The sequence below is a fragment of the Trichomonas vaginalis genome, chromosome II, assembly GCF_026262505.1.
Source record: "Trichomonas vaginalis G3 chromosome II, whole genome shotgun sequence".
Classification (NCBI taxonomy): domain Eukaryota; phylum Parabasalia; order Trichomonadida; family Trichomonadidae; genus Trichomonas; species Trichomonas vaginalis.
Window position 1 is genome coordinate 7,344,687 of NC_067204.1, and position 20,484 is coordinate 7,365,170.

The 20,484-nt window shown below is 32.5% G+C and overlaps 7 protein-coding genes and 1 pseudogene across 8 annotated transcripts, besides 2 other annotated features; 3 read left to right on the forward strand and 5 right to left on the reverse strand.

Moving 5' to 3' along the window:
* Positions 1 to 171: 171 nt before the first annotated feature.
* Positions 172 to 412, reverse strand: TVAGG3_0501100 (annotated as a pseudogene). The gene has a single exon. A coding segment is annotated over exon 1 (241 nt).
* An 18-nt stretch (positions 413 to 430) lies between these two features.
* TVAGG3_0501110 (uncharacterized protein) lies at positions 431 to 613 on the reverse strand (the record flags this gene model as incomplete). Its single annotated transcript, XM_001304135.2, has 1 exon — positions 431 to 613. The coding sequence occupies one exon, from the start codon at positions 611 to 613 to the stop codon at positions 431 to 433; it is 183 nt and encodes a 60-aa protein (XP_001304136.2).
* Positions 614 to 2,131: 1,518 nt separating this feature from the next.
* On the forward strand, positions 2,132 to 2,914 carry TVAGG3_0501120 (glycine-rich protein family; the record flags this gene model as incomplete). The annotated part of the gene is made up of 1 exon (XM_051236607.1): positions 2,435 to 2,893. One exon carries the CDS (start codon positions 2,435 to 2,437, stop codon positions 2,891 to 2,893), a length of 459 nt encoding a protein of 152 aa, XP_051094431.1.
* A 438-nt stretch (positions 2,915 to 3,352) lies between these two features.
* Positions 3,353 to 5,100, forward strand: TVAGG3_0501130 (positive regulation of catalytic activity protein; the record flags this gene model as incomplete). The annotated part of the gene is made up of 1 exon (XM_001304134.2): positions 3,369 to 5,054. The coding sequence occupies one exon, from the start codon at positions 3,369 to 3,371 to the stop codon at positions 5,052 to 5,054; it is 1,686 nt and encodes a 561-aa protein (XP_001304135.1).
* Positions 5,101 to 6,663: 1,563 nt separating this feature from the next.
* TVAGG3_0501140 (RNA polymerase II transcription regulator recruiting protein) lies at positions 6,664 to 7,372 on the forward strand (the record flags this gene model as incomplete). Its single annotated transcript, XM_051236608.1, has 1 exon — positions 6,692 to 7,267. One exon carries the CDS (start codon positions 6,692 to 6,694, stop codon positions 7,265 to 7,267), a length of 576 nt encoding a protein of 191 aa, XP_051094432.1.
* Positions 7,373 to 9,651: 2,279 nt separating this feature from the next.
* Positions 9,652 to 10,682: a mobile genetic element.
* An 861-nt stretch (positions 10,683 to 11,543) lies between these two features.
* Positions 11,544 to 11,810, reverse strand: TVAGG3_0501160 (cysteine-rich, acidic integral membrane protein-related family; the record flags this gene model as incomplete). The annotated part of the gene is made up of 1 exon (XM_001304129.2): positions 11,544 to 11,810. The coding sequence occupies one exon, from the start codon at positions 11,808 to 11,810 to the stop codon at positions 11,544 to 11,546; it is 267 nt and encodes an 88-aa protein (XP_001304130.2).
* A 914-nt stretch (positions 11,811 to 12,724) lies between these two features.
* TVAGG3_0501170 (regulation of response to stimulus) lies at positions 12,725 to 13,030 on the reverse strand (the record flags this gene model as incomplete). Its single annotated transcript, XM_051236609.1, has 1 exon — positions 12,725 to 13,030. The coding sequence occupies one exon, from the start codon at positions 13,028 to 13,030 to the stop codon at positions 12,725 to 12,727; it is 306 nt and encodes a 101-aa protein (XP_051094433.1).
* A 2,779-nt stretch (positions 13,031 to 15,809) lies between these two features.
* TVAGG3_0501180 (uncharacterized protein) lies at positions 15,810 to 16,013 on the reverse strand (the record flags this gene model as incomplete). The annotated part of the gene is made up of 1 exon (XM_051236610.1): positions 15,810 to 16,013. The coding sequence occupies one exon, from the start codon at positions 16,011 to 16,013 to the stop codon at positions 15,810 to 15,812; it is 204 nt and encodes a 67-aa protein (XP_051094434.1).
* A 3,876-nt stretch (positions 16,014 to 19,889) lies between these two features.
* Positions 19,890 to 20,484: part of a mobile genetic element that runs on past the window's edge.

Consider the following 20,484-nt stretch of genomic DNA (forward strand, 5'->3'; position numbering starts at 1 on the left):
TGATTTTTACGAAAAACCTACAAAGTTATACGAACCACCAAGTGGAAGTATTTCAGACTTTCAAGTATGGTTTACTACAGATGGAAGAAAAAGAATAATTCCATATATCATGCGTTTTACTTAGAACTTAGTTTCATATACAACTACTATCGAACGGTAAAATATAATTTTTTAATACGGTTGAGGTGTTGGATTTGGTTGCCAACTAGACTGTGGTGTAGGTTCAGGCTGTTGTATAACAGGAGCTTGCTCTCTGGTTCAGGGTCTTTAGGTATAATACCAACGAACTGACCTACTCTTTTACCAATATTTTTGACTCCGTTCCAAATTCCTCTTCCTACGGTTTTTATTCCATTCCATATACCTCTTCCAACATTTCGAAGAAGTTTCCTATCTTACTGAAGAAACCCATTTTACTATATGTAAAAATCTAATGTCCGCCTAGTCTCTTACGTTTCCTGTTGAGTTCCATAGCATTCTTTAACTGGAGCTCATACATTCTGTTTCTCCTCTGGTAGAAAACATATTCTGGGTCAACTCCTGTGTTCGCGTCATCTGCATAAAGTTGTTTATATCCCACTTCAGGGTTTGTATAAAACTCTTTCCATCTCATATTTGCATACCATGGTGGCAAACCTAACGCAGCGTCATTTGAACATGGCAGTTTGCATTTGTACATCTGTTGGCACTTGACCATAGTTTGCACATTGCAGTTTGTATTCTAACTTCATTTGGAATATTCTCTGGGTTTGGTTGTCCAGGTTGCTGTGCATTCGCTAAGTTCTGTGCGTCCATTTAATATTAGATAAAATATCTCTTACGAGTACATATACTGAACATTTGCAGGCATTGGTTCATCTTCATATTCTCTGTACTTTTCTGCCACGTCAAATAAATAAATGACACAATGGAAAAAACCTAAAACAAGTAGTCCTATTTCAAACCACATTTACTTACTAATAAATTTCTTTGTTATGACACTTTCTCCGGTTTATAGGACCTCTCTCATATTCTATCTTGTCATATCTAAACTCATAGTCATGTATGTCCTCTAACCATTTCATGACACTTTCCAAACCACTTTTATCGGATGTAAAGTAAAAGCATGGATGGTTATGTAAACGTCTAAAGTTTCTAAAGAGTCTCTCAAAGTCCAGTCTACTTGGTATTGAAAATCCCATGTGTTATAGAACGGCGGGTCCACTATAAAGAAACATTTTCCTTGTCTTTATATTTTTCATACAACTCTGTCCAATAACATCTCACAAACTCTATACCCTCAATATATTTTCTATGTCCTCTTTGAAAACATTTGTATAGTTAAGATATAAAACTTTTGACATAAGTGTTTCAATGTCATGAACTCTTATAGAACCACTATATAATAGTCTAGCAGATATACTATCCCAGTCTATATATTCTGCTTTTTTCAAAACCTCTCTCACATATTTTTTCTTATCTAATGGTATACGTTCTATCTTACCTATAGGTATCTTTTCTTTTAACTCTTTCAATATATTGTTTGTGTCTGGAATATGTTTGAGACGGTCCATATAGTTGTCGAAGTCATTGCATATAATCTTTGAGTCTGGAAAAATTGTATGGCACAAATGGGATATATAGAAACTTCCACCGAACAAATCTACAAATGTTAGACCATTCGGTAGTTTCTTAAGTTCTCTCAATATAATATCTTTACATTTACTCTTATTTCCAAAGAACGGTAACGGAGGTTTTGTAAAATTCATTTATATATAATAATAAAAATGTTTTTACCCGAAAAGTGACAGAAAAGTGACAAAACATGAAAACATATATAATTTGTGAAAACGACGACCATTATATAATGTTTTCGACCCAGAAGAGGCTTCTTCCCAGAAGCAATGGAGGAAGAAGAAGAGTCCTCCGAATTCACACCAGAAGACTAACAATTTTCCGAATAAAAACTTCATTTATACTAAACATCTTCGGGGCTAGAGGGCACGAAGTGCCTGGAAGCCCCACTACCTTTTTTTTTTAATTTTATCAAAATTAAATTTAAAATTTATTAGAAGCCAAATATGAAGTGATATAAAATTCTTTGACTTCAAAATATTCTGAATATGATTACTCTTTCACTATTGTTGCATGGTAACTATTGATTTATACTAGCCAAATCAGAGTATCAACATGATGAGTATTCCCATATCCAACAATATAAACTCCGTTTTGAAATAATGAACTTTTTTATTTCATTGTTGTATTTTATTGATGAACAAGAGTTATCAAGGAATAATATCGAAAAACCGCCACATACAATCCCACCATTTATGATCGAATTATGGTGGCTGGTGGTGGTGGAAGCAGCGGGTCCTTTGTTTGCGCTGGCTTAGGTGGCCATGGCGGCGGAATTAAAGGAACATAAGGGCAAATTTCACGTGGTTCACCCCTTTCTTTGGTCAGAGCTGCTACACAAACATCTGGGTACCAAATTCTCCAAGGTGGGAAAGGACAAGACGGCCCTTCTACAGCCGGAAGCGGCGGTGGAGGATATTATGGTGGGCTTGGGGGATCGGTTTCTGTTGTAGGAGATTCTGAATTTACTTCGGGTGGTAGCGGTGGTAGCTCCTTTATTAGCGGCCACCCAGGCTGTATTGCAATGAATGCTCGAGGAAGCTCACTAGGAACCAGTATGCATCCTTCTGGATTCTTCTTTGAAAATACTGTAACAATCCAGGGAAATTCTGAAATCCCATCACCAACTTCAATCAATCGTGTTGAGGATATTGGACATGTGGGAAATGGTTATGTACGTATTACTGTTCTGGACTCTGCTTGCATGAGATCTTGCAATATTGCTGTTTTTAATATAAGAGGTTTTCTCTTCATCCTTGAATTTATGTTCATTAGCTAATAAATATCTCTCGAATTCGTACTCCTTTATTTGCCAATTTGGAATGTTTTTTAGTTATAACAAAGTTTCCTCTCTTGAGATTGTCAAATTTGGAAATAATTGATCTAACAGATGAAGAGATCATGCCAAGAATCCTGTCATCCTAGAAATTGATGCTATACATCGAAATATATAAATAATCTTCTTCAATTATCTAATATGATGAGCATATAACAACATGAAAGAGCAATACAACGAATTGTTTTATGTTTGAAGCATATTGAAGGGACTACCTTGATCAAGATTTGCTATTAATTCATATACAATCTTATCTCAATATATTGCATACAAATAAGTTCTCAAAATGTTATAAATCTCCAGGAGAAGTATCCAGGCTATCTAAATAGCATAGGGAAAATTTGAGAGAATTTAGTTGGTCTGGCGATTTATTTTTTGAATCATCGTAAAGTTAAATGGGCGGACACTTAACTTTTTGATGTCAGGAGTTGACGAACTAAAAGCCCAAGGTAACAAATTCTTCAATGAACACAACTACCCAAAGGCTATTGAGTGCTATACAGATGCTATTGATTTAGATCCAACTAATTATGCACTTTATTCAAACAGATCTGGTGCATACTGTGCATCTCAGAAGTATCAGCAAGCAGCAGCTGATGCTAGAAAGGTTATTGAAATCAAGCCAGACTGGCCACGTGGCCACTCTCGTCTCGGTGCTGCACTTCAAGGTTTACATGACTATGAAGGTGCTGCTGCTTCATACAGAAAGGTTCTTGAGCTTGATCCAAACAATGCAGGCGCAAAGGAAGACCTTGCAGCATGCGAAAACGCTATCAGACAACAGCAAGCAAGTGCTGGAGCAAATCCATTCGCTAACTTAGGTAATTTCTTCAGGCCAGAGAATTTCGATGCTCTCAGATACAATCCTAAGACAGCCGCATTCTTCAATGACCCAGGCTTCGTCAAAATTATTGATGATCTCAAGGCAAATCCAAAGAACTTCCAGAATTACGCAAGCGATAATCGTGTCCAAGTCTGCATGGAAGCTCTCCTTGAACCACTCTTACAGAGCATGCAAGCAAATCAAAAAGGTTCATCAGAGTCTCCAAATGAAGAAGATGACGAAGAAGAGCCAGTCAAACCAGCTCCACAGCCAAAGGAAGAGGAGAAACCAAAGCCAGAAGCAAAGCCAAAGAATGATGAAGCTGAAGCCGAGAAAGAAGAAGGCAACAAGCTCTTCAAGGAAGGAAACATCGAAGGAGCTATCGAACACTACGACAAAGCTATCGAAATCGAACCACATAACGTTACATTTTACAATAACAAGGCTACAGCACTTACAAAGCTAAAGAAGTACCAGGAAGCTGTTGATGTTGCTACAAAAGGTATCGAACTCGGTCGCCAGCACGGTTGCGATTATGAAACTATTGCAAAAGCATATACAAAGATCGCTACAGCGGAAGCGGCCCGAGGAAACCTCGAAGCAGCCATTGCAGCCCTTAATTCATCACTTCTCGAGAAGAAAGATCCAACTGTGAAGCGCGAATTAACTCGTCTCGAGCAATTAAAGGCAAAACGCGATGCCGCAGCTTACGAGAACCCAGAGATCGCTGAACAAGAGAAGGAAGCAGGTAACAAATGCTTCAGAGAAGGAAATATCCCAGAAGCAATCCAGCATTACAACGAAGCCATCAAAAGAGCACCACGCGATGCCAGATTATACTCAAATAGAGCTGGTGCATACTCCAAACTCGGTGAAATGCCAATGGCCATCAAGGATTGCGACAAAGCAATTGAACTTGATCCTAAATTCGTCAAAGCTTACACAAGAAAAGGCTACTGCCACATCCAGATGAAGGAATACCACAAGGCACTTGATGACTACAACGAGGCTTTGAGAATTGATCCAAACAACGCTGAAGCAATCGGTGGAATTCAATCTGTCAATGCAGCAATCGCTAAGAACTCATATACAGCACCTGATGAGGAACAGATTCGTCACGCAATGGCTGATCCTGAGATCCAGAGAATTATGCAAGATCCTACAATTAGTAACGTACTTAGAACAATGCAGGAGAATCCAATGGAAGCTCAGAAGTACTTATCTGATCCTACAATCCGTGACGCCCTCATGAAGCTTCGTGCTGCTGGTATCCTTCGTTAATTTTTATAATTTTTTTTTTAATAAATGCTTGAACTTTTCTTTACTTAATAATATTTCTATTTTTAACTAATTTGTTTATTTATCTAAGATTAATTCATTTTTCTAAAAACAAAAAAATTGGAAAATTTTATTAAAGAGATTACTATTTAAAAGGAATATCTATGGTCAGTAGCTTGACTTATTACGATATTTGCAATGTAACTGAAAAATTAGTAAAGAGATACTATCAATTTAGTCGATAAGAATCGAAAATTGTGACAATTTTGAGTTTTTGATAAAGCATGAAATGAAACCTATCGTCATATATATTTTACGGCTCAAATTCACTTACATAGCGTTTGAATTTATGAGAATTGACGTAAATAATAAAAAGAGTTGTTATTTTGGTTGAAATCTTGATTGTTATGAAGAATAATTGATTAGTTAAGTTGTAGTTACTAATGTAAGATTTGTAAAGTGATAAATTTGGGGTGATAAAAATAAACAATAAAATTTTAATGTTAGTTTTGGCTATGTATCATAAAGGGATAGTTTTAAAATGAAATGAAAAAAAATCTTAATTTTCTGATTCAAAGATGGAAGAAAATCATTTAAATTTTGAAAACTTAGAGAATTATTAGAAAGAAAAATAATTCGTCATTTTATTGATTGACAACGTTTTGTTTATTTTGTGAATTTTTCAGAATTGAAATTACCAGAAATTGATAATCGATTATAATGTTTGCTTTAATTAATGTTGCTTTAAATTATCCATACAGCAAAGAATTCAAGTTTATATATTTGTTGGAACATGCCTTATAAAATTGAAAATTATCGTTCTAAATTTATTTTGATCCACAGTGTAATTGGTATCATAACGATCAGAAATCGGATAAAAAATAAAATCCTCTTTTGAAAAATTTAAAAGGGCAGAGGCCAATTTCTATCAAAATTGAATAAATTGAATACTTTCAAACGTGCCCGAAAGAAATCAACATACCATCAAGCCTAGAAAAGATGCTTTAAGTAACTAACCGGACCAATTTTTTAAGTGTGCAAAAATATTAATATGTATGCAGTATGTTTTCATCAATAGCAAAAATATTTATCAAATTCAAATTAATTTCCATTTTTATATAAAAATCAATTCAGAAGTTTCTAAATTGCTTTGTTTTATTAATTATTCAATTTACCACATTGATTAAAAATATCATAATTATTTTTTTAAATTTATAATCTTTTATCAAAACGTTGAAAAACAGAATTTCTATTTTAGTTTTTTCATATCTCTTTCTGTGTCTACATGTGAATAATAGGAATATGATTTACGCACCTCATCAAATTGAAGGAAAACTTGAAATTTCATTAAAAAAGTTTTTCTGTATTAATTATTTTCATTTATTATGATGTATATATTCATATTCTGCACTAGAAAGTTGGTTGGTATCGTCCCCTTCAAACTAGGAGTTATTTGTCTGTTGGCCTCTCAATTTTGATAACAACTTAATTTCCTTCAAGTTTTTTGACATTGTAACCGGAGTATTTTTGCTATATGCAATGAATTATATAGAACTGTTCCAATACCGAATTTTACTCCATTTGAATTGCCTCAAATATTGAAAAGCATGATTTTCATTTCGCTATCTGGTTAAATAAATATGGGATCTAGCGATGATGAATTCCATGGATTTGGTTCTGAAGCAAAGCAAAAGCATAATGGCGAAGTTAAAGAAAGAAAAAGAAGCATGTTCTCAAAGGAAGAGGATGAAAAACTCATTAAATTAGTGAATTTCTATCACAAAAAGAGGGTTATTAATTGGACAGTTGTGTCACAACAAATGGGTACAAGAAGTGTAAGACAATGCAAGGAGCGCTGGATGAATTACCTCGACAATCGAAGAAACAAATGCGAATTCACACCAGAAGAAAACTTATTTATACTTAACTGTGTTGAGAAGATTGGCCATAAGTGGTCATTTATTTCATCTCAAATGAAAAATAGAACAGTATTTTCAATTAAATTGCAATATAGCAAATTAATGCGCCGCAATGTAAATGTGAACAACGTGTTAGATATGACTTCAGATGCATCTAATAGCAAGCCATATCAACCGCCTACCGTTGTCAAAAAAGAAGAGAAATTTGAGACAAAAATTGACAATGAGCTTTTCCAATCAATCTTTGATTCAATTGATTTCAATGAGTTGGAAAAGTCAGAGCTATCGTTAATGTGATTATTGCTCGTGGTGTTAATTCTTTCAGTTAACACTTTGCAATATTCCTTATAATTTCATTTCATTTTTAGTAAATTTCCGTAGTTTAGTTATATATTATTATATTTATCTATGAAATTTATAATATTTGCTTTCAACCCAATGACGCGATCTGAATTTCAGAGAGAGATGTGAAATTTGCTTCGGCGGATTAAAACAATGCTTAAAATTTATTGGGAAAATTATCAGTATGATGGAGTAGTACTGTATCTATGTGTGGTTTTAAAACGGGCCTCTTTTTTAAAATTATCGTGAAATTTTCTGCCATAAATCATAATATTGAACTCGAATTTCATGCTTTTGAAGTATAATATCTAATGGATATTTCAAATAAAGCCATTTTTAAATCAGAAATTCTGAATGGTAAAAACTAAATAACATAAACAAGACAAATACATATAAAAGTAATTACTTTTTTATAAAATTAGACTACCGAATTGCAGAAACCAAACAAAATAAATAAAATGTATTAACAACATTTCTTTTTTGTTTCGGCTGGGGTTTGGATATTACTGATGTTCCCTCAAACGTTGACTTTGCGGCCAATGACGAGGCAATATGATCAATTAATACATCGTCGATGTTTTCGCCAGTTACTGCTGACGTATATATAACTGGATAGCCGTAAGTTTTTTCCGTAGGCATTTCCTTCTTCTATTTCTACTTTATGATCGGGACTGTCAATTTTATTTCCAACTAAAACGATTCCAACTTTCTCTGATGCGTGATCTTGCAATTGTTTAATCCATCCATCAAGGTGTCGGAATTTCTGCATCCGTTACTGAAAAAACGATTATTGCAGCGGTAGCTCCTTTAAAATAAATAGGAACAATATTTTGTACATTTCTTGGCCGCTGTATCCCATAGTTGATATTTTACGGTTTCGTTTCCAACCTTTGTTTCCATTTGCGTTATACCTGCGCCAATAAGTAGTCATTGTACGACTTTCGAAGAATCCATTTTTAGCATAATGAATTATTGATGTCTTTCCCACTCCAGAATCCCCAATAAATATAATTCTTGTTGGGTTTCATTAGAGGTCATTAACTTTTTTTATTTGGCGAGAATAGAAAATTTAATTTATTATTGAATATATACCAAAAATGCATTACCCTTATATATTTACCTTTTTTAGAAAACTATTGAATTTTTGATAGGAAAATATTCTTCGTCGATTTTTGTGATGTTGTATGTAAATTCGAAATCATTATCCTTGAAATCAAAAAAATTCAATTTGTCAAATTGAATTTAAAAATCTGAAATCTGATCAACGAACACCCAAAAATCCTTTACCGATATTTAAGATAAGGTCTTGATCAATTACTTACAAATATCAAATTTTCAGAAATCAAGGCAAAATTCAGTTTTGGAAAAACAACAGTAAAGATAAGTTTAACAAATAAGACAAGTTCAGAAATGCTAGTGTTAAGTTAGATCAAATTATTACTGATAATTAAGTAAATGAAATTAAATATTTGAAATTATAAATATTACATGACACAAGATTCCGGATGACGGTTGAGATATTCTATAGTGACATTGTATATCGTTCCTTTAAAAGATCATTTTCACTGATTCGTATTTCCTTTTCTTTGTTTGATAATGACAGCTTGTACCGCCGAATAACGGCAGAAATATGCGCCTATAGTTCGTACTGTTTCAGAAATTACTAAAGTTGAAACGTATCGAGTTCCAGAGAAAGCAGCAACTGTAATTGTTTCAACTCCATAAGGGACAGAAAAGTAAGTAATATTTATTTTATTTTTTGGAAAAATATACAACGTTTTCATGTCTCTGGTATAAAGTATTCCGTCTATTGAAATAAATTTAGGATTTTCCGGTGCAACTTGCGCATACTCAAGAGTTTCTATTAGATCGAACGAATTTCCTGAATCCAAATTGATTACGCTTCTTGGTATAGTTAAATTCTTAATTTTGTTCTTGTAAACACATCATTACCAATTATTTCAAGAGAATCCGGAAATACAACATCCTCAAGCATATAGTAATTTGAAAATGCACCTTTTTCTTTCAGTGATTCCATTTTCAATAATCAAATGAACTGCATCATTGAATGATCAGTTTGAGGCCCTAAAACTCCTGTTCCCTTGATTACAAGATTTTGTTTTGGTCTATAAATTCATTTAAAGCTAAATCTGAATATCATTCAAAATTTTATAAAAAATTGACAAAAGTGATAGTTGTAAAAAGATGTATTGATCGACCAATACCTAATATTTTTAACATTAATGCTTCAAATGTTTTAAATCTAAAATAAATTGCATATCGAAATTTTGAGTGAAGTTGTGTTTGATAGAAAACCGATCATTTGTCATGCGTCTTAAGGGTGCACCCGCAGTACGTTTATTTGAGAGGAGGAGGATTACCCTCTCAATTTTGAAAGCTTCGTTAACTTAATATCTCGATGAAATATTGATTAAAATTGAATTTGCCCATACCAATATATCTGATACAATATCCTTAAGTTTTACTAAAAGAATTTTTTAAAATCCCTGCAGATTCGGGATTTTTAAATTTTTTGATTTTTTTCGAAAATTTTTCAAAAAAAAAATATTTTCAGAAGAGCCTTAACGGCTAAGTTTTATGTTTAATGTTGAGTATCAAAAGAATGGGCATCTGATATAGCCATCATATATCCCAGAAGCAATAAAAATTCTGACTTTTTAAGCATAAAAAATGAAATTTTATTTTTTGCAAAAAACAGGCCACCCGGATGTACGTTTATTTGAGAGGAGGAGGATTAAATTTTTGAAAGCACTAAAATTTGTAAATATGCTAGTTATATAATAATATGCATTATTTAAAAAAATAAAAATTAAAGCACGTTAAAATCTTTTTTGATGAATTTTTACAAAAGCTACTCAGGATAATCAAGATATGAGTAGTTAAACATAAATTTCAAATCAGATTTTACTTATAATAAATATTTTAAATTTCCGAAAATTAAGTTCAGATCGACTCTATACGTAGTAAATACTAAATAATGTGCCAAAAACCTATTAAACAGTATCAAAACTATCAAGATTGTAATGTTTTTGAAGAAAAATTTATTAGAATTATGGACCTCAAACAGATATTATGTAATAAAAATAATATAATGAATTATTTATTCGTATAATAGCAGTAATAAGTCGATTATTCACTTCTACTTCTGAGATTTGAATTTAATTTCGACAAGAAAAGAGATTCAAGAGGAAAATACTAGGGGATACAAACAGCCACCATGACAGGATTATTATGGAGCCAAGTTGTATTTTTTGATATTTTTAGAGTTTTCCTACCTATTTAGGTACAAGTTATTGCTTAAAAATTAAGGTTCTAAATTCTGAAGTTTACATGATCCTCCCGGGGCACCCTTAATAGAGAGAAATACACTCATCGAAAACAATCTTCAGCCAATGGCTGGCTGCACTCCAGAGGAGATCCAGAGTCGGTTTGTCAAAGCAATTACACCATACAAAGAGTTCATTGATCAATTTCAAGCAGCTTTATTGCTCAAACATCAAATTCTTTGTAGCAATTATGGTTACAGTTATTGGTTTGATACAATCTTTGGTTTACTTATTAGATCATCCATTCCAAATCTTGTTGTTGCAATTATTGCAATTCCAATCTTAGAATTATTCTATTGCTTTGATGCACATCTCAAAGTAAAGAAATTATACATTGCTGAGATCCCACAATCAGCTGAAGGTGCTCTTGATCGTCTTTGGACACTTGAAGAAATCATTGCCCTTGTTTGGAAGCCAGCACTTATGATTTGGCGTTTCGGATTCTTCGTTTATGCTACATTTGTATGTCCAAACCCAGTAGATACAATCGCTTTCATTTTAATGTGCATTCTCCTTTCATTTGTGAACAAGTTCATCAACTTCTTTGTTCTCTTCTCTGTTCTTCTTGTTCTTGCTCTTGTCGCACCAGCAATTCTTGTTAAAACACCAGCTGGTGAAAAACTTAGAGAATTCCTTAACAAAAGAAAGGAAAAAGCTGAATAAACATAAAATATAAAACTTTAGCCTGTCATGTAAAGATTATTTAATGTCTATGTAATTCTCCCTACCAGAAAATCTATAGGAGTATCTAAAACAAGAAGAATTAATATATATGAAAATAATCATTATGTTTTAAACCATAAAAATAAACTGGGTTTATCTCATGATCGTGTTAAATGAAAAATATGAATTGTTTTCAAATATATATTTTTTTATTCAGAAATTTAATGATCACAATGGCAATCTGGTGAGCATTTGTTGTCTTTTGTGCAGTGGCAATCGTTTCCACACTTGCAGCCTTCGTTGCAATGGCAGCCTTCTCCACAATGGCAATCTGGTGAGCATTTGTTGTCTTTTGTGCAGTGGCAATCGTTTCCACACATGCAGCCTTCGTTGCATTTGCATTCCTTCTGATGACACTTGAACTCACCATCACAGTGGCAGTTCTCTGAGGATTGCTTGTTGCACTGGCATGTTTCTTGAGCAGACATCTTCTAAAATGATTTTATGATGATTCAAGTGATCTCTCAATAAATTGAGAAATGTTTTTTCCCCTCTCAAAAAATCTCACTCAATTCAATAAAATTCTCAATGGTTTATCAATTATTTATATTGATGTGTCAATAGTAAATCTCTTAAGTTTGAAAAAAATCTTCATTGTTCACTCAAATTTGAAACTTTTATCTTCTCAAAATATATTTTGCTGGTGTCAAACCGCCATTCCTGGAGGATAATGGGCTGATCCTGATCGAGCGATTGAGAGTACACCGAAATTGAATGTTCTCACAAAACATATATATACATTGATGTATTTAAATTCTTCATTACTGTATAAAATTCTTATAAAAATATCTGTTATACGGTATGGCATCTTTTGCTGGTCGCTATGTTCACTGCCAGAGAAAAAGTCGTTCAAAGGTACCACATTATAAAACAATTGAAAGTTGTTTATAATAAATGTGAAATTATACGGATTCAATATGTAACAACCAAAATTTATGTCACATTGGTACATTTGAACACTCTAACGTAACAAATAATTCCTGTTCAAATATAATTTTATACTAATCTAAGTTGTTATACTAGATCTGTATAAAGATTAGAATTAGTTGAAAAATAAATAGCATGTAGCATATTAGAGAAGTTAAAGAAAAAAAACGAAATAAAATTTCATATAAATGAACTAAATAGTAAAATAATAACAACAAATAATTTATTAATATCGATATCAGTTATCCTCTCCATTCTCAGCTTCTTCATTATCTCATTATATTCTTCTCTATATCTAGTTTTTCCTGTATGGTCAACATCTTGTTCTTCTTCATCTTCTTGGACATCTTGTTGATCTTCTTCACCTACATCGTCTTCTTGTTATTGGTGTTTTCGTCAATTTCTTCGACATGAGTCAAATATTGTAAAATTTCGGTTCGAGCGTTAGGTTTTCTGAGAATGGGGTCTGATAAATGTAAAGATATTTAAGATTTTCTAAATTGCCAAGATTTCTAAATGGCTGAACGTTTTCTATTGGATTTCCATGCACATCCAGAACTTCAAGTTTCGGTAGTACACTTAGCTTTGAAAAGTCTGTAATTTGGTTATCTCCGATGTCGATATCGTTAACTTCGGTCATATCTGGGAGAATAACATTATCTAATGTAGTCAATGCATTTTGGTCAAGCTTATATTGCTGTAAACTCTTTAAACCGGTCATGCAACCTTCTTTTACGTTTTTCAATCCATTTGCTGATAAAAACAAATGAATTAGATTAGGAAAATGTGTAAATGCACCTTCTGAAGGAAGAATATGCGGTTGTTTGATAGATCAAGTTCTTTTAATTTTGGAGCCTCAAATTTATTCAACGAAAGAGAGCTGGTTATGTGATAGATTGAGGGTCTCTACTGTTGGGAATTACATCCTGAAAGTGTTGTAATCTTGTTCTCTGAGAGATTTAGTATTTTTTAGATTTGGAAGTTGTGTAAAAGGAGTAAGAATCTGCAATTGAGTTGGTTTTGAGCTCTACATTCTGAAGATATTTGAATTCTGTAATGTTTTTCGCCCCTGTGATGTCTGCATTAGTAATGACCAAAGAAATAAATTGAAAATTAAATTCATTTTCTTCATCATCGCCTCCACGGAGATCAGAAAGTCTATCCTGTATAGAATTCTCGACTCATTTCGAACTGTTCCTCTTCTTCACAGAAGGATAAAGTTGATTATATACTATTTCGTAGGCTTTCTTGAAAAATGTCTCAAAACCATCTCGTGTTATTGCAGCATCAGGAAGCTCGTTTCAACCATGAATTTAAGATCATCTATTGTACAATCAGGAGGGATTCCGAAATCAAGTTTCTTGAATTTAGTTTAGTTGTTGCCTCTAGCGCATTCTCTTTGAAATGAACTCACCTTCGCAGTACTTATCGAACAGTTTATTTGATATGCTAACAATGTCATTGTCTTCTTCTCCTCCATACTTTCAAAAATTTTTGCTCGTTTTTTTCAGGATTGAGCAGTTCTGGACCAGGTCAAATTGAGGTACATTAAATCTACTATTGTTAATTAGGATAGACTTTGAATAAAGAAATCTGAATTGTGAAGATATGGATTCCTTACATGCAATATGATAATTTATTCCTTTAATTTTATATCCATTTGTTAACCCTACTGTTGTATTGTTGTAATAACATGGTTAAAACTAATCATAAATGTATAAATATAATGTTTCTTAAAGAATATGAAAGAAATTGATACATATAAAATATCAATGAAATTGCATCTAGTCTATATTGTGTTTACAAAGTTAAAACAGTTTATTCATTAGAAATTATAAAAACGTTTTAAGATGCTTTCGATATTTTTCGAAAATTTGATGTTAATATGATACAAAATTTAAAATAATTGAATTTTATTGATATCAATCCTGAGCCAATTTTCAAAATAATTTGGGAAATTGTATTTTTGAATTAAAATTCAATAATTTTTGACATCAAAATAGAAATTTACAATTTATTTGGAAAAACAAAATGAAGGTTTTTCGAGTAGAAAACATCAAATGTTATAAGGTGGCCGATTCTGGTGGAAAAGTGCTGGGAAACGTTCCCCGAGGTAATAAATCTGGTTTTATGGTAATAAATTTTTTTCATTTTTTCATTTTCAAAATATTTTTGGAGAAGAAAAAGTTGTTTCCAGATGATTTGATAATGGATTATGTTTCTACTATTCATATAGGAGCATACTATCCTGTATTCATCCAATTCCCATACCTTCTGGTATCACCACATCTGTGATTCTTTCACCAGATTTTCCTCTCAATTTTTTTACAAAATCTCTCTCAATTTCTTTACAAAAGTTCTCAATTTTCACCATACCTCATCCAAAATCTGGGGAAAAACATACGTGTTCCTCATATACTTGGGTACACCGAACTTCTAGGGCAATGGATCATCATATGATATCAATGCGAATTTCACAGTAATATGATTTTCCATCAGATTCAGTATCCTGTGATTGAATGGGAAAGATTTGAACAAATAGTCAACAATGAATCTAATGTAATTCTTGGTATACAGCATAAACACTTAAGATCAAATTGTTCACCTTCAAGATATTTTAAACCCAGATTCGAAAAAAACTTCATCAACTTACCTTTATACAAAGAATTTCATCCATATTTTAAATATTATGCATGTTCTATCATTACCAAAGGTTTAAATTAATTGAATTAGAGCAACTATTTTATTATTAGTAAATTTACTTTGCTACTGCATATATCATTTTTTTGTTACTTCAAACAAAATGTACTTACAGATTTAAAAAATTGAGCAAATAAAATTATTTTAAATTTCAATATTTGAATAATACCATTTTAATTAAATAACTTAGGTGCTTTTTCAAAATAATACTGATTCCAAAACTTTAATATCTTAATAAAATGTAATTTGATCCACTTTAAAAAACTGTAATATTGAAGTGTAAAATTGGTAGATAATGTATAAATTTATTAAACTAATTGGTTTATAAAGTTATTAAATTATTTGAATAAAATTTCGAAATACAGAAGGAAATCAATGAATAAAGAAAACAGAAAGAGAAGGAGAAATAAAGGAGGAAAAAGGAGGAAAGGAAAGAAAGGAAAAATAATATAGGGCATATTTCATAAATGGCGACATTAACTTTGTGATGTTCATGGCCGGAGGCCCGATTTTTTTTACAAGATTATTTTTTCCCACTGGCTTTTCCGATTTTGGGTTTATCAACCAGAACGACCACCTTAAATGTTACAATATTCAAATGATATAATTAGAAAAATGTTGAAATTTAAAAAAATTGAAAAATAACAAAGTAAATTAAATAATAATTGTGTTTATTCAATCAATTTTAGTCGAAAATTTATGGTTCTGTGACAACTTTCTTAGCATTGAACATGAAACAATGCTCTATCGACGTTGTTTTCAATAACTGTAAGATCGTTATAGAGTTTGACAACTTCACTTCATGTATCTGGAGTCGAAGTGGATGTATTCGTTTGTTTCAGGATCGATCTTTCTGTCAATTCTCCTTCGCGGATTGCGTTTATTACGTGAGCGCAACTGTAGCGATATTTGTGGATGACTGCACAGAGATTGTGAATAAGGAAATGCGGGAGCATGGCAAAATGAAGTTGATAATATTTCTTCCGATCATTGCGTCGATTCATTTCCTTGGAAACAGAGCAGCGTAAAGGGAATCGTATAAATTAGGTTCGAGCATGTTGATGTATTGCATGGCTTTGCCGTAATCAAATGTGCTTTGAAGGCATCGACAATATTAGAGATGTGAGGAAGTTTGAAGTTGAGGATCGATGTGGTTAAGCTGTTCAAACATTTCAATAACATCAGTGGATGGTGATGTTGCAAGCTTTTACGTACATAATCAACTGAACTAAGCAGAATTTGTTGACAAAATCTCTAGTTTCAGATCCCTTGTGGTTCCATCAAGTTCAAATTAGGAATTACTGCATTGGCTTCTTGGAAATGTCCAGATGTAACTGCCATCAAGAATTTGAGTGTGGGATTTCCTGTTTTACAGGCAAGAGCATAAGCACATTATAGTTTTCAAGCATGTAGTTGGCTTCCATCCTCTGCATGTAGAATTTATCTTTTTTGGATTCTTTGATTGCTTTTTGATAGTTTACAAGAGCATTTTTATAATGGAAGTTGACATATCGGTAGAGGCCTTTGTGCTGTGGTTACTCTTTTGATCTTCACTGCCGCCCTTTCCGATGCCGAAAGCTCCTTTAGGTTCTTTGTTTTTCAGGAGAGTTCCTCCGATAATAATCTTAGAGGTTGGGTTGTATTGCAAGAATTCATACAAAAGTAATTTCTGAGCAGTTTTGTTTCTTGGGCGTACACTTCTAATTGAGATTTCAACATCTGTTAGAAGGAGGGTCTTTTTTCATTCCTAAGGAGGTGAAGATAGTATCTAATAGAGATAACTTGTTTTTACCAGATGGACTAAATCTGTTAATCAATTGCTGGCGCTCAGTCATTTGTTTTGACTGTCATAATTTCGATTTCAGAAGTTTACAAAATATGCAAGGAAAATTTTGCCAGAGGATCTTGAAATTTTTCCAAAAAGAATGAATTAAATTGTATCCGGGAACAATTTCCTACAGGAACATTCACCAAAAGCTATTATTGATGGAATTATATTTTAAATTTTTTTAATTTTTCCTACAGAAAGCTGAAATAAGAATTGATTACCAGAAATGTATCATATCATAAGGGATGACTGAAAGGATATCTAAAAATTGGTTTTTTTTTTCATTATATTGTAATAACAGATAAATTATATGCTCACCCATGTAATTTTATTGATTTGAAGAGAATATCATCTGTATGATAATATCAAAGATAATCATATTCAATTGAACTAGTTGAGTGATACTCAGTCGAATTACTGACGTGTAAGTTAATTCACTGTTTTCAAAAGGTAAAGACATAATTTAAATAGAATACAAAAATATATTGATATTTGAATATGGATTATAATGTTTCAATCAAATTTACGATAAAAATAGCAAAATACATTCCAGAGGAAATGATATATCCACTTTTAAATAACTTATCACTAATACAAACATCAAAATTTATTTCGTTAGCGAAAATATAACATGTCGGATGACTTGTTTCGGTTTTCAACAATACAAAGGTACCTGGAGTATGAATGCAGAATTGGTTTTCATGGATATTCGGAGTTTTATCACAATTACTCGAAGAATAAAAATGAAAAGTGACAAATTTTTATGAAAGGAATAAATCCCATGTTTCTTTACAAGGCTTCCAGAACAGTTTCGGTGCAAGATTCCATTTATTGTCACCGATCTTGTCTACCGCTTAAGAGAGACTTAATGCGATCAATGAAGTCGGTTTTATTTCAGATTAAATGGTTCACAAGCTGATATAAACGAAATAATTTGCAAATTAGATAAAGGTAATGATTGCTGATTGGTCAAAATACAGTAAGTCATACTTTAGCGAATTGTTTGAAAAAATATTTCCGAGATAAAGTTGAAAAACTCCATTTTTCCTGCAACATTTAATAATTACTTTAAGAGCAGCTTTCTACGAAATCAAGTAACGCAAAGTACTTCCGGATTGAGAGAGATAAGTTCTCTCACAATTACCAAAAGCTCGTATTTATACACTCGCATTCATCGGAAGTTCCTTGTTGACCTAAAGCAAACAATGCCAAGAACAAAATGAACGCTAGTAACATTGCAATTGTAATTGGGCCCTAACTTCTTCAATTTCGATCCAAAGATAAACCAACATTTATTTCTGTAACTTACTACACGCATTACGACGAAATTTTTTAACGGATTCGAAGTTACCGAACAAATTTTTTTGACTGATGAAGATATGGAAATAATTGCTGCTTTACTCAATAGACCAAAACGGATTTGCTTGAAATATTACACTTAGAAAATCATTGTTATCCCTTATGTACCTTCATATGTACTTAATGACCCCAAACGTAAGCCTACCAACGCGGAAAGTTTAATCTATAAACATTATTGTATATATTTTATATCAGATTTTTTACTACTGATAAACTTTGTCAACAATTTTTGATATCAAAGTTCAGAGCCGTCAAATCAGATTATTCCGATCAATATTTTTAAAATAAAAATAGTATTTAGTCGAAAATTAAAAGAAAAACAATGCGTAGAGAAAAAAACAAATGTATAATCAATAATAATCTGAGAGAATTACTCATTGAACAACGATCCTTCAAAAGATCGTCATGTTGATTCCTGAAAGCCTCTCCTGAAACTATCTTCGTAACATAAACTTGTATGCTGGCTTAATTAGATTGACATGACTTTGTGACATATATCTTAAGCTTATTTAAAATCGTGAGACCGATGTAATGTCTAGATGGAAAGGTTTCTAAATAACGTTGTGCATGAGAGATTTGTACCATAGAGAAATTTTCAAAGGTTGAATCTGTGGTATATGCTTTCGTACTGGCCAGTTGCCAAGGATTTGAACGCATGCGATGATTGCTTATCTGGTTGAGGAAGACTAATTGCATTGATATATGCTGCAAGAAAGGAGAGTCAGTGGCCTCTGTGCATGATGAATTTCGAGTTGATATGGATGTATGAAATGTCAAATGTTCATTAACATATGGGGATTGGATGCTTTTGGCCTCTGTTAATTGTCACAAGCGCGTTGAAATGTTGTTCTTGTGACTACTTACTTGTTGACACACTCATATCCAAGAACAAAGCTGGACGACGACGTTTCAGATATCTAATAGCATAATTGCATGCAATATCATGAATGAGAATTTCTAAATTGGTTGGGCTTTGATATTTTTAGCGCATTTATATCACTCATCCGTTGGATCACCTTTTTGGCAACGCTGACATTTATTGCGGAACAAACAATCAGTTGTAATCGTATGTGACAAAAAAAAAAAAAAAAAAAAAAGGTAGTGGGGTTCCAGGCACTTCGTGCCCTCTAGGCCAAAAAAATTTTTGTTTAGATTAAAAATTAAAATTTTATTCTGAAAATGCTTTGCTTTAATGTTTTTTACGGATGGAAAATGAACTGGATATCGTATCCTAGTCTTCGCTTTGTTTCCTCATCCTCTTTCTTCTTCGTCCGAATTGTCTTCATCTTCACAATAACCAGATAAGATAATGTTATTGAGCTAGCGTGACAAAAGTGGCAAACTCTAATAAACAACTGTCGGATAGGTCAAGAGTCGTGAAACGTGGTCGCTTTCTTAGGCGATGGGGTTAAAAGAGAGTGATCGAATGGTTAGCGTGAATTACTTGTTTCATTAATAAATATTCTGAAATTTGAATGTGATAAACACAAAATTGATAGTTTACGTCAATAAAAAACAGAGAAAACATATAAGCCAATGTATTCGAACATAGGACTTAGAGCCATAGCAATCCCACTGTTATATCCATTACACTACATACATTTCTCCACTCAGCAATGAGATCAACCTATGATAATAATTTTTCCCCATTAGATTTGTGAAAAGTGACAAATCAGCACTTGACCCTCTTCTCGATGGTTTATTTTTGTTTGTTCTGTTTCTTTCAGAGATACATTTTGCTCGTGCAGTAAAAAACGAACTCCACAGTTGATAAGAATTTGTCTGCTTTGACGTGAGTGAATTTGCATACTGTACAGTGGCATTGAACTCGGTTTGCTTGAACAATATTATTTGAAACTTCTTTCCTACTCTGGATCCGTTCAGGATATCTAAAGCGGCGTGTCTATAATACATGCTATGTTTTCGTAAATGCATTTTGGATATATTGCGTATGTGTGCAGCTACTACCACTGGAAGCACAATGGAAAGATTCCAGGGAAAGAACCGCGTTTGTTTTCAATCTTCTTTTCAATTGGTAAGTTAAAGAGATAAGGACAGAAAGTCGTGAGTGTTTCATATACTTGTTCTCTTAAAGTTTGGGTTCACAGCAAAATAATGAACTCGTCAAGTTTGCTGAAGAGATTATCATAGTTGAAACATAAGGCAAATTCAAAGAAAAAGTACCATTACTGTCGGGTTTTGAACTTTGTTTTCAAATGTTTCGACTGTTCTTATATATACTTTTGAAATATTATTCATATCATTGTTGTCTGTTAAGGACAATTGTT